Genomic DNA, 14,217 nt, shown 5'->3' with positions numbered 1-14,217 from the left:
ATTGTGCTTAAGTTTATGTCAACAGCCTCCTGACTTACACCTTTTCTCAACGGGTCAAATCAATCTTCCTTAAAGATGCTGTCATATTACTCTTTTGTTCAAAATATAAAATATTTAAAAAAAAAAAACTTTGAACAGTGGAAAACTGTCCTATGGTCCAAATCTGAAACCCTCATCCAAGTTTTCAGACACCAGTCCAAGTTCATTGTAACCTTTACCTAGCCACATTTCTAATAATATGCATGTTCCATTCACCACACTGTCCTCCGGATAAATCATTCTCATCATGACATTCATGCCTTTCTTAATATTATTTATTATACAATTACTCATTCACTACTATCTGCCATGGACTAGACACCACGGGTTCAAAGGTGCGGCCCCTGGTACTCACTATGGGGCCCGAATCCTAGCAGGATAGGCATCCAGAGAGCGCAGAGCGCTTGTGTGGCCATTCACAGAGTACCAAGGCTATGCAAACACAGTGCACAGGGCAATCAATGCCGAGAAACGGACCAGAGAGGTGCTCCTGAGTCCCAGAGGATAAACAGGAATTTGCCACAGAAGAGAGAAGGAAAAGGGCATCCCGCCAGCTTTCTCCCCTCTGCATGCCTAAGTGCTGTCCGTCTTCTATTTCAGCCACTCCCGGACACCAGGTCCTTAGCACTCCCAAGTCCCCGCCCGCCTCTACAACTCCGTAGCCCTGGTGGGCCGATCCACTCAATTTGGAATGTGCATGGAGTTAATGTTGCCTGAATTATTTTTCCCATTTGCCCCTTTTACATCATTAACAAAGAAGATGTCGTCAGAAAATTCACTTAAGCTTCCTTGGGCCCTTCTGTCTCTCGTGAACGAGGAGGCGCTGTGAGGTCACCTCTGAAGTCGCTGCCGTGAGTAATTTACACAGAGCAGCCTGACTTCACTGGACTGCCCGCCCTGCAAAGGCAGGGACCGCCCACAAGCTCCCGTGTGCCCGAGTACAAAAGCTCATAATGACTTCACAAGAGCACTTTCTATGATGACTGCCATAATGAAGTGTATTCAGCTTGCGTGCTCGGGGGCTGGGATCATGGAGTTGATGACGTGGGCTTTGGTTCATTCCCCAGCCACACCCGCTCCTCGTGAGGCTGTGGGGAGACCAGACCTAGAGGGAGGGCGTGGTTCGGGCGAACTGAACCTCGTTCCTGGGACACACCTCTGCAGATCCTCCTCCGGGAACAGTGTTAGGGTCACGTCTTTAAAGCACGAAGATCACTCCGCAACTCAAAAAAGCAGGATGCTGAAAACAGGTTATTTCTTTGCTTACGAGGCATGTCTCTACCCTGCTCTCTACAATGTTAATAGAGATTTTTAATTTTTTTCCCATTACAGTTTACATTCAATATCACTCTGTATCCGTTTCAGGTGTACAGCATAGTGGTTAGAAAATCATATACTTTACCGAGTAGTCTCCCTGATATTTCAAGTACCCACCTGGCCGCATACACGGTTATTACAAAGCAGCCATAAGGATGTACATTACAGCACAGAGAGTAGACTCATTGATAGAGACTGTAACACAGCGAGTCATCAGGAATTTTAAAGAAATGGAGCAGGAATCGTTTCTTTAAATGGCAAGCACCCATAAAAGAAGTTTCACTACAATTATGACATTCCAAAAACTGCACGTTATCCTTAGTAATAAGGCCATCACCTTGGACCATTGGGTCAATCTTAAACTATGTAACTCCCCTCCTTCTACGGGGTGACTAATCAGTTCCAAATCTTTACGTTGTTTAGCGTGAAATGCCAAGGGGTCTTGTCTTAAAAGAAAAAAATGGGCACTTAATGGACACAAAGTATTTCATCCTCTGATCTCACAGGAAAAGAACAGAGAAGAGTCAAAACCCGTAAGAAGCCTCGGAAAGATGAGGAGACAGGGACCTCGATTCAAGAACAAACTCCGTCCTTGAAAGGAGGAGCCGTGTCTCTCCAGGGACACCGTTCCACTCAGCCTCCCGAAGGCTATTTCTCTATTCTCAAGTGAAGGGCGTGTTAATTATGTTCTAGGATTTGGGCGAGGGCCAAATGAACCCTGTACAAGGCGACATTTTTGGTAGTGCTGGTGGTGTTTGTTGTTGACAATGATCATGAATAATGAATCACTGTTCTCTTTCCTCTGAGGACAGGGACAGAAATAGCCAGGTCTCCATTACAACAGGAAGGAATAAAAATAAGGTCATAAAGGGCTTCTTAAATACAGGAGCTGAGAAACCCAGACACATATTAACGAGAGACTGTGGAATGGCCTTTCCTGACAGCCTGGAAGGAAGGTGTGGACAGCTAGGTCTCCGTGTGCCAGTGGCAGAGTCGCATGTGGAAGCCGAGGGGGATATCACAGAACCCCTAGGCTGTGCCTAGCCCCGGAATGTGGGAGGCTGTGCCCCACGGGAGCAACCATGACCTTGTCCCTGAGGAGCTGGCTGTTTTCCAACAGTTGGGGTCAGGCAGTGCTCGTTTAACTGGTGCCGGGGGTTGTGTGTTCAAGAACGCACTGCCGCTGCCAAGTTAAACTCACGAGAAACGACTCACCTGGTTTCCTCCACTCTTGGGGTTCACAAACACAAGCAAGGGTTTCATGAGAGGAGAAGAGATGGGTTTTATCACGAAAGGACGACCTTTGTTTTCCTGCTGAAGGAAGAAAGCGGCACAGCTGAGACACACATCCGTGACTCGACAGGCAGCCCCACGGCAGCGGGGGTGAGGAACCACCAGCACCACCCCCACCCTTGCAAAAACAAAACAAAACAAAACCTACACCTTGTTTCGCAGGGCTTACCCTTAAGAGGACACTCAATATAAAACTTAGAAGAAAGTATCTCAAGCTACAGTTTGCCCCTGAGAATTAAGCCACGGATTTTGGTGTTCTTCTGTATACTCTAAGCATCCTAGAAGTGTTAGCTCTTGTCTCCACCTCCACCGTCTTTGGGATAAGACTTCCACAGACAACGCAAATGCTCTGTGAAGCGGCAGGAGGCTGTATGTTTACGAACACCCTGAAATCCAGAGTGGTCAGAGCAGAGGGAAGGGGAGAAGAGTGGGAGGAGCTACATCCCAACAATAAGCGCGGGCCACATCCTGGCAGACACGGGAGGCTATGGTGAGCAGGAGATCTTGAAACACTTACTTCAGTTCCTCTTTTACTGGCTTTTCTTTTAAAGCTTGTTCTCTTCTTCTTTCGATTGGAGGCCTTCAGAGAGTTCTGGGAGGAAAGGAGGAGAGACCTGAGGCCGCGGCGGACGGCCCCGAGCCTTCCCATGCAGAGCCATGTGGGAGAGGAGGCAGCGCATGCTGTTGGACGCATGCTCATGCTTTGACACTTCCAAGCCACTGCGCATGGGTAAGCCACAGACAGAAACCAGTCGCGTGCTTCAGAGTGAGCGACTGACTCCCCACCACACGGAGAGGCAGGGAGTTCGAACCCTGGAGGCTCTCATGGACTCACATAACAACACATGGTATACCTGCCAACCCTCCCAGTAAAAATGGAAGAATCCCAAATTCTCTGAGGGGCTCCAGTGGCCCGCCCAACCAGGTCCGTCTCCCGCCCAACCAAGTTCAAGTTCATCTCCTGGTATGGAGATCACCTATATGGAAATGTAAAAAAGGAGGCCATTTTTTATGTTTTTCTTTTTTGCATTTTTCCCCCTCTGTTTACTTTTTTGGAGGGAGGTGAGAGGAGTAATGACTGTTTTAAGTAACCATCATAAAATGACTCATCCACAATGGAACTCTCTGATCCAACCACCCTGTCAGCATTGGCGGCTGAGTTTTAAAATGCAGAGGTAACACTCGCCCTGAAGTGACTTAGAGTAGCAGCCATTGTTCTTTCTCCTTCTAAAGACCCAGCGGCTGACAGTCTTCCCGCTCCTGGTGGCCTTGACGTTTTTCCCTCGCAGAAGAGCCTCCAACTTGTTGAAAGACAGTGGCCCCAAATTTCTCTTTCTAAGGATTTTATGGACCACAACTCTGTGGTTACTGCAACTAACCATTCACTCTTCATATTGGATACAGATGCTTTGAAAAGAGCCTCTCTTAGCGGGGCCAGTCACGGTTCACTTGTTGAAGACAAGCAAAATGAGATTTAATTAGTAGAGTCAATAATTAATTCCATGGCCATCTTCCCAAAGGCAAGACATCACTACCACATCACAGATGTTTAACAAAGTGCTGAAAGCCTGAAATACAGAATTATTGACTCGAAAGTTTATGTAAGTACATACACATGCATTGCTTGGGCAGTGAAAGAGTTTTCAAACAGCTTGAAGAAACATGGATATCCATTCTTCTACTATTTTGGGTATTTCTTTTCTCAGAGCATTCAAAATAAACCTTAAACTGGAGTACATATTATTAACACATCCAAATTAGCAAAATTGAAACTTGTTAGCTTTTATTTTTCTTTCACTGGGACCTCAAAAAAATAAGTCGATGTGTGGCCTGTGCTCACCAAGGATGAAGGTTACTTTCTTGAAACACCATTGTCTAAAAGTTTGTTCCCCCCAAAAAATAGATAAATAAAATTAAAATTTAAAAAAAATGAAAGCTTGCTCCCTTATCAGATGAAAAGAGTCTCTAGGTTCTCCAGGTCTCACCAGAAAAGAGAAACCCAGGTTACTCCTCACCACCAGGGGTGTCCAACCTGTGGCCCGTGGGCCGTATGCAGCCCAGGAGGGCTGCGAGTGCGGCCCAACACAAAATGGTAAATTTACTTGAAACACAATGAGACTTTTTTGTGATTATGTGTCACAATGCAGTTAATGTGTGGCCCAAGACAACTCCTCTTCTTCCAGTGTGGCCCAGAGACACCGAAGGAGATGACACCCTAGACCATGCTGCCCCTGCAGACAGATCTCCAAGCACCTGAACTCCTCTTTAAATGGACCTATTATCACGCTGCTCTTTGGGGAAACTTTTGCCTTATTAAAGTATTTGCTGTATCTTGGCTACTTTTGGTCTGTTTAGAATGGAAGAAGAAAATAACTTGGAGGCTGTAAACATTTAATCAGCCAAATTAAATGGTGCAGGCAGGATGCTGGGAACTAGCGGGCTGGCCAGGGCAGTGCCTACTCGATTCGATGCCCATGAATGGTACTGAGTGGTTCTCTGCCATCACTGCACACAGGCCTCGCCCACAGAGCTTTTATAGAATGCTGCGACCCGGGCCCCATCAAACATTCTCATTTAATTTATTTGGAGTGAAGCTCAGGCAAAGATACCTTGTAAAAGCTCCCCGGGCAATTCCAACCTGCAGCCAGAGTTCCCAACCTCTGTTTGACGTAGGAGGGGTGGAGTAAGGAGACACGGGTACTGGGGCAAAGCAGAAGATCTGAGGGACAAGGACCACGAGCTATGGAACCTGACAAACTGGGTGCCAGCTCTGGATGTCCCTGCCATGAAATCTGTGTCACTAGATCTGAGACTGGGGCTAAGTCGGTCCCACTTTGGAAATACCAGTTTCTTAATTTTGAAGTGAGGCTGGTAATACCTACCTCACAGAAGAGTATGAAGTTTAAACCAGAAAATGTGCGTGAAGCAGCTAGCTTGGTGTCCGTCCCAGGACATGGATCTCCAAACACGCCAGCTGCCTCTTTCACAGCTATAGCTCCCAGCACCCAGCACGGATGCCTGGCACGTGGTATGCACGCAAATCATTGTTGAAATAACAAATCAGTATTATTAACATTCCCAACCCTTACTGAGTCTGTCCTGATTTTAGAATGGATCCTTAGGGACTATATGCCTGTCTCCTAACTTCTTTGTTGTTTTAATTTATTTACTACCAAAAGCAATGCAGGACGCACGCCTAGTGTTTGCATGGACACCCTGTGGTTGGTTCCTGGTGCTTAACAGGATTTGGTCATTGAACTCTGAGAGAAAGGTCTGATGGGTCAGGCTCAGGGTGTTTCCTAAACTTGCCCGATCACGGGAATCGGAGTTCTCCAGGTGATTCTGACAATCAAGCACGTTTGGGAGACAGAAAGTTAGAAAAACACATCCAAAGAAGAAAGGCTGGAGGTCTGAAAACAGAGCAGGCAAGGAACTCAATTCTAATAGGAAACAGACACATGAAACAGCTTTTTTTTTAACACATGTAGCAAATACAGGTGCTTCTGAGCCTCACCGAGCCAAATGCATCTGAGGCCTTCTTCGTCTCTCAGAACAAGGGGGCAAAGGCCAAGCAGTGGTTCACTTACAGTACCTGGACGCCTCTATGTGAGTTCTGTCTGAGTAAGCAAGCTTACAGCCCTATGGACAGTCAAACAGCAAAAGATAAGCAGCGTGGAATTTCACAGCACACTCAAAACGCCCGAGCGTCCTGCTGTTCGTGGGGAAACGCGCATCTGTCTCTCCACAGAGAGCTTCTTTCAGAAGGCGGCACCCAGGGACCGGCTGGATGCGAAGGCAGATCTGGGCTGTGTTTCTGACGGGCCTGGCTAATCAACAATCTCTCTTTCCCTGCCTGGGCCGATGTTGTTGGGAGAGTGAAATATAACAGAATGTTGCTCAAGAATGTAAAAATTATAGCAGGAAGTTATTGGGTAGAATTGTTACGGATATGTTCAAGAAACCTTTAAATGCTTGTCTTGTGTTCTAAAACAAAGCACCCCTGTGATCAAGGGCAGCTAACTCGGCTACAGAGGGGCCACTTGGCAAGGTCAACGCCATCAAAACAGTGAACCGTTGTGCCCTCGTGTGGAAGTTAGCATTCCTCCGATTCCACCGGCATCTGCCCCAGTGCATCCTGTGCCCACTCTTCTGTTCAAGCCCTAGGAAAAGATAAAGGCTTTGTCTGTTCTTTGACCGGGTATCAGGACGGTCTTACCTTGCTGCAGAAATAATCCTATCAACAAAATCTTTATCTTACTTCGGCTCCTTCCTACACTGTTAAGAAATATGCCTGTGGGTGAATCATTCAACTGTGAATGAAACTTAACGACCTGTAACTATTCCTCAGGGATTTGTCCAGCTTACGGGGTCACAAGGAATCAGTTGTAACAGTCTCAGGAGAAGGTATCTCACTTCTTCATCCCAAAGGAAGTCTTCCCCCATGCTACACTGGACGACACTCTGGCAGATAACTGGGAGGAGAATCATGGGCTTTGTCTACTGAAGAAGGTTCTCACTCTGCCCTACTCCACCGGCCACTGGGACAGAGGCCGTCCTGAGCCCAGGCGGGCAGAAGAATAAAGAAAACACATTCCAAACGTTAAGGACAAGGTCTCTGTAGCTTCTCAGGCATATCTGGCTAAAACACAGCAAGTATTACTTAAGCTTTAGAAGTGACCAAAGGAAATGGCTTGGGAAATGTTGAGGGATGTTGTGGTCAGAATTATTACATGTCACAAGTGTACAGCATTTCAAGATCATCCAATCATAAGGAGTAAGAAAGGATTCGTATGAAGAAAGCCCATACATGGCTAGGAAGCAGCTGATTGTGGCATTTTCATAAGTAGCCCATTGGAAATAATATAAATATCAGTCATTAGGGAGCTGGCTAAGTAAACTAATATATGCATAGCATGAAATATATGTGGTAGTCTGGACATGTGTTAAATTTATATGTACTAATAAGGACTTTTCCCCAAGATTCATTTTTTTCTTCACTAGAAGAGGCCAGCTTTAAAGTATTATGTGTAATGTCATTTATTAAAAACACACACCTCAAGACTTTTATAACTTGACTCCACAAAAATTCACGTAATGTGGGTCTTTTCTTCAGTTCCAAGTGCCAGCATTAGGATTTGAGCATCTTTAACTTATTTATCCAACCAAGATATTATCCTGTACCCTTTCCAGTACAGAAGAGAAACACCGACATCTATAACATCAACCACAACTTTAAGTACATCAACGGGTTCTGTTTTCTTTGAATTCCTTAAAGCCATCTACCTTCCATCATGGTTTAACTCCTGGGTCTCCCCAAAATGATGTGGTAATGACGCCCAGCACATCACCCGGGCGGCCCTCACTCCCTGATCATCAGTGTTTCACGCGACTCCCAACCTCACAGCTGCTCACCGGGGAAGGACCCACCTGGAGCCAGCCATCCTCCAACAGAGACGGACAGCACATGGTTTAGCCCCGCCTCTTTGCAACCCACTTTCCCTGGCCACTTTGTATGGATGACCGTGTATGTATGGGTATATGGAAAGTATTTATATAGTACATAAATTCTGAAAGTTGGAAAACTATTTTCTCTTCTGTTCTCTACCTTCCAAATTCTATCATGTCCCAATGTCTCCAATGAATTGTCTGACCTCCAGTGAATTGTCTAATCCTTTCCACACCACTGTTAACAGGTGCCACCTGTGACAGGGGCCACTTGTGCCCCATACTCTCCAAGCTATGGTTTTGATAGCATCAATGATCTGGTCCCAAACACAAGAACTTTTCTTAATCCTTTTTTTTAATGTCTACAGAATTTCACATCAAGGACTATCCTATTTTTCTTCCCATTTTTAATAACAAAACTCTGTGTTGTCATAGTTCTCTCCTTGTTTTGCAGGATTTTCTTCCCCCTTCCACTCTCTGGAAGTAGTTGCTTCCTCAATCTTCTTCCCTCCTTGTTTTCAGCGAGTGAATAGGACCTGACTGTCTCCCATAAGGTGGGCATCGCGCTAATGAACACGCAGTCCCACAGCAGCGTAAGATACAACAGCTACTGGAGTTCAAGGTACACATGGGGGCCCAGGAGACAGCGGGCTGTGGCCCCTGTTCTGTCTTTTTCTACCCTCTCCATCAGGAAGCTCATGTTCTTTCCACCCTCTTTCACTGCAATACAGATAGCTCAGGGATCAGGTAACTTCTGTCCCGATCTCCATGTGACTATCCAATGTTTTCATCTGTTGAAGTACAGCTTTGCCTGATGCCCTGTACCCCTAAAAGTCAGCAAGAAGGAAAACAAGATCTAACATTTAGTGAGTGTGTACAGTGAGCCAGGTGCTGTTCTATGTACTTTATCTCTTTTGCTTTTCAGCTTATTAGTCCCTGAAAACCCTGTGAATTAGGTACTAGTATCAGCTACACTTTGCAGAGGAGAAGGTGGAAGAGAAGGATGTGTTTGAGACTGTACAGATCATTAAGCGGCAGAGCGAGGTTATGAATCCAGGCAGTCCGGCTCATAGGCCAGAGCTCTTCACCGCTCTCTGTTGCCCCCAGAGCTCACCAGACATTAGCTATTACATAGGATCTCGGCCACTGATTAAATTACGTGATGGGAAGAGGGCCCACCAAATCTTTAATGGTACCTGATTCAGCAAGGGTTGCTCACCTAGTACAACAGTGAATAGCATGGCCTATCACTAAGAACTTGATTTCCAGAATCAGAAATTCTGGGTTCAAATGCCACTTTAAACTATTTAATATTTATATAAACCAAGGAAATTTATTTGACTTCTCTACTCCTCACCTTCCTCAGCTGTAAAGAGGGAATAACAAGATTCCTGCCTCATAGGGCAGTATGATCACAAAATGAGCTAGTGAATGTGAAGCACTCAAAAAGTTTCCTAACATACAAATGTTAGCTGTCCTTATTCCTGTTTATGATATCATGAATCACAGAAGATAATAAAAAGGTACATAATGAAAAACATTTAGACTACAACATGCAGATCATGAACTGTAAATACCGTCTCCCGTTAAAAGTAACCAAGTCTCCTTGGAGAAATAGCTGATACCAGGTTCAGACAGGTAATGCCCATGGTGTTGTTTTTGAAACCAAGGCAGCCATCAAAAACTCCGTGGCTCATGAACAGTGGAGACAGGAGCCACCTGGAAGGGGTTCTAACTGGGTCATGGTGGAACAATAACATAAGAATCATAATGATGCCAAAGGATTAAAACATGTCATATACCATGTATATCACATAGATGTACATTTGTAATTCACAATGATACTCTCCAAAACAATGACCATGAACTTCACCACTCTTAGTCACGTAATAGAAGTTGCCAAGGTACTAACTTACTGTCTTCTGAAAATTTACAAATAAAGGCAACTACTCAAGCATCTGTCATATACCGGCTAGTAATAAGGGACACATCTCTTTAAACAAAAATTTTATAGCTAAAAAAATGAAGAGTTAAACATTGGGAAATCACCCTTTGGCCACGCTACTGAAATAATAGATTCAGGCAACAATGCTCATTCGATAACACAATAGGTACAGGGCTGGTGGACAACCTGATGGCGGATGGACTAGGACGACAGCCCTGGAACTTACTCATTGACCTTCGCGTCACTCAACGTTGGCGATCTGACACGTTGCTCCCTTTGAAAGCAACACGACAGAAATGCACCTCCTCACCCATGCAGTCCTTCTGCTAAAAATTAAACTGAATTAATCAAGTCTAAGTATTATTTTACAAGAAATATGGGCATTAAGGGAAAATATTTTGAAACACAATAAGGATCCAACCAGCCAAAATAAAAACCCAAGGAATTTTACAGAGTGATCTAATTTATTTAATAAACAGCACTAGAAGTAAAAGGGGGATCGTTATAAATTAAGAGAGACTTAAGGTATGTCACCGAAAAAGCAGCTGTGAACTTCAGATGTTGATTTGAAAATATAACTGTGAAAAAATTTATATTTGAGACAATCAGAAAAATATTTTAAGGAACTACTGATTTTGAGGGGTGATATAATATGTGGCTGTCTTTCTAAAATGTTTTCTTTTAGAGAAGCAAAATGAAGTGTTTATAGTTTCGGGGGTGTCCAACCCAGGGCCCAAGGGCTGCGGGCGGCCCAGGATGGCAAGAGTGCAGCCCAATAGAAAATCGTAAATTTACTTAAAACACGATGAGATTTTTTTTGTGATTAGGTGTCACAATGTATTTATTGTGTGGCCCAAGACACCTCTTCTTCTTCCAGTGTGGCACAGAGACACCAAAAGGACCCCCCTGGAAATGATATGCTAACATTTGCTGTAAGTTATCCCAGCAAAAGAAAAAAAGCAGGGGGTGGGGGGCAGAGCATACTTCCATTTCCAGGAAGCAGAGCCGAGGGGGCGGGACCAGGAGAAAAATGGATGTGGCTGTGAAAAGGTGGCCTAAGGGATGCTTGTGGAGGCGACTGCTCTGGATCTTGACTGAATCAATGTTAACATCTGGTTGTGGAGTGCTGTCTGGTAATGCTGGAAATTTCCAGGAGGAGAAAATGTGCACAGGGCACATGGACTCTCTGTATCATTTCTTACAACTGCCTGGGAGTCTCAAAAATATGTAATTAAGGAAAAGAAATTATGGTGTGGCAAGGGATATATGAAACAAGGGTAGAAAAGTTCATGTTACAGAATAATCCATTATAACCTTCTCTCTCTCTTCGCTGGCTTAAAAATTTCCATAGTGAAAAGATTTTTAAAGCTTAGAAATGTAAACTTACAACTTCCCTGCAAAGTGGTGTCATCTGATTTTCACAACTGGCCTATCTCTAATCTTCCACAATCCCATCCCACCAGGCTATCCTACACACTCTTGCTGGTAGTTTCCTCCTAAAATACAATGATTACTCCATTCCTCTTTTGCTTAAAAGGATCAAGTTCACACATATAAAACCTTCCCGGCTGGCCAGGCCTGAGCAACTCCCCCCCGCCCCCACCCATGTAAACCATCCACTGCGGTCCAGCTTGTCTCATAGCCCAGTGAATAGAATTCCGGACCCAGGACCCTTGTCATACCATTCTCCTGCCCACTGTTTCCTCTCTTCTCCACTGATCTAAATCCCCCCTCTCTGCAAGGGGCAAAACGAAACCCACCATCCTTCACAAAGCTCTCTTCCCTGAGCATTTCTTAAGGTAACCACAAGATAATAATAACCAGAGCAGGGATCACACATTGTATCACAACACCAGTACTCTTTCTGATACCATCGTGGTTTTTGATGAAAACACGGTAGCTCACGGAGAGATTAGTAAATTTTAGGGGGAAAACACGAGTAAAAATATTAAAGAGATTTTTAAAGAACACTAAATTGGAAATCAGTACACTTGACTTTCAGACACGGTACTGAAGTTGTGTATGTCACCCTGGGCAATGCATTGAATGTCTCTTGGCTCTAGAATATAAAAGGAAAGGACTAGACCTCCCCCACCTTTTTTAATGAACAGATACTGTACTTGCCTCTGGGAAAGATTCCCCAAGGGCTCCCATGAATTGTAACTTGGAAAGATTATTCCCAAATATTACTCATCGGCAGAGACTAAACTTGGTAGAAAACACGCAAAGCCAAGCAGAGTTCCTGACCCAATGAACCTGAGTCAGTGAGGATAAACTCTGTGATAATTTTGGAGACCAAATAAAAAAGTACTGGACTGCCATATCATTTAAAATATTACATTCAGTAAGACATCCTAAGACACCTGCACCCTAGGAAGGTATAAACTTCCTGTAGCGTTAAAAGTCTGCCATGCAGAACTTGGAGCTAGCTGTCTAAGATGTACAGTACAAGGGGTAACATTTTTCTGTTAAAGATTATGACCTTCTGAGAAACCACCCAGGTTTCCCAGAGCTGAAGCAGAGCCACTCTAGGATGTAAAGTACAACGAGGAAAGTAAAGAGAGGGTAACTTCTACTTTGCCTTCAGAGAAGAGTGTTGCTCTGTAAGCCCAGGCCTTGTGCATTGAGGAAGGTCGTGACCCACAGTCTGCTGTTTGGGTCGGAAGGGGTGGGGACCTCCACCAAACAAGGAAGGCTGCACAGGGCGCCCTCGCACCCACTCCCTGGGGGTGCCCAGGCTGGAAGAGAAGAGAGGTTTTACGAGAATCAGCTGTACCCACCACGAGTGCTTAAGGAACTCAGGAGAGCACCCAAAGAGAATATCATTAGCACACGACGTGGAAGGAAATATTCCTGCTGGGGAACTTTGATTTTGTAAGAAGAGGGGGCTGGTTCCATGAGAGAGCCCAATGCAGGAAGGTGATGGGCCGATGGGACGAACCGGGGAAGCCGAGCACGGGACCACGGGACCACGGGGGGCGGGGGGTGAACGAGCAGAGATCGGAGAAACCCAGAAACCAGTCAGGGGCCGGAAGCAAGAAGCGACAGTTCCTCCTTCTCTGCACTGGCCCGGCAGCACCAGGGGCCCGGCAGTTACCTGAGGTTTCTTCACCTTAATGATCCAGGTGGGCGGGACGATGACAGCAGCGTGCGCCCCGAGGGAGCAGGGTTCCTCGATGTGATGCAGCATGAAACAGGTCACCTTATTGTGAAACTGAAGAGAAAACAGGCCAGTAAACACTTCCGTGCAACGGGCAGTGCTGCAGCGAGAAGGAATAAGTACACATGTCCATGCTCACGCATGCACGTGCAACACACACACACGTATACACACGTGACCCATGCTTCTCATCGGCCAGCCCCACAGCTTACAGACCAGACTTAGAATTCATTCTATTTTACAAACTGATAACAGTTATTAACAAGAAATCAATCTTATAGGACAGGCCAGCTAAACGTCAATAAATTTGTTTTATTTTTTTAGTGCCTCACTTTCACTTTTCTTTTATTTTTTAATTTCTATTGAATTCCTTGGGGGTAGTATTAGTTAATGAAATGATATAGGTTTCAGGTGGACAAGTCTAGAACACATCACCTGTATAGTGTATTGCGTGTTTGTCCCCCAAGGTCAAGTCTCCTTCCATCACCGTTTATGCCCCCTTTCCCCTCTCCCACCTCCCCCCCCCCTTTCCTCTGGTCATCACCATACTGTTGTCCGTGTCTATGAGGTTTTTTTAAGTAGGATATTTACCCAAAGATGTCGGAGTCCTGGAGGTGTGCCTGAAAAGTGACCACACACTAACCCTGGCAAGCTCACGGGAGGCCAGTGCGGTGGGCTGTGCAAAGTCAGAGACCGAAAGTAACCACAGAGGAGGGTCTGGACATAGAAGTCCCTAATTAAAAGTGAGTCATGGCGGGCAGGCATGCCCTAGGCCTGTAGGTTCCGTGACAAAAGTCAATCTTTACCTAAGTGAACATGCCTTTGTCTTTTTGCACCCAGGATGACACACCTTTGGCATGCCAGAGGGATCCCCTTCCCCAGGTCCCTCAGGGCACACCCACGCCACAGAGCCCACAGAGCCCCTCACTGTCGTCTTGTTGCCCCTGGACCACGTCTGTGTGCTGTGAATGTTAGTTATTAACTACCCTGTACCGCACAATGTAAAAGAAGTACGTGG

At 45.4% G+C, this 14,217-nt stretch overlaps 1 protein-coding gene across 2 annotated transcripts in view; it reads right to left on the bottom strand.

Moving 5' to 3' along the window:
• Positions 1–14,217, bottom strand: part of DGKI (diacylglycerol kinase iota) — a 403,697-nt gene that overhangs the window by 194,038 nt on the left and 195,442 nt on the right. Inside the window, exons 7-9 of one of the 2 annotated variants that reach the window (XM_045855648.1) lie at positions 13,137–13,253; positions 3,167–3,241; positions 2,572–2,670 (exon numbers count right to left, since the gene is read on the bottom strand). In XM_045855648.1, the coding sequence (XP_045711604.1) occupies positions 2,572–2,670; positions 3,167–3,241; positions 13,137–13,229 (267 nt within the window). In that variant the 5' untranslated portion in view covers positions 13,230–13,253. The remainder of the gene's footprint in view (positions 1–2,571; positions 2,671–3,166; positions 3,242–13,136; positions 13,254–14,217) is intronic. The other variant, XM_045855646.1, reaches the window with a different exon arrangement.

Source organism: Phyllostomus hastatus, unplaced genomic scaffold (genome assembly GCF_019186645.2).
Source record: "Phyllostomus hastatus isolate PE091 unplaced genomic scaffold, TTU_PhHast_1.1 phas_scaffold_114, whole genome shotgun sequence".
Classification (NCBI taxonomy): domain Eukaryota; kingdom Metazoa; phylum Chordata; class Mammalia; order Chiroptera; family Phyllostomidae; genus Phyllostomus; species Phyllostomus hastatus.
The sequence above is the reverse complement of the archived record's forward strand: the minus strand, read 5'-3'. Positions and strand labels throughout refer to the sequence as shown.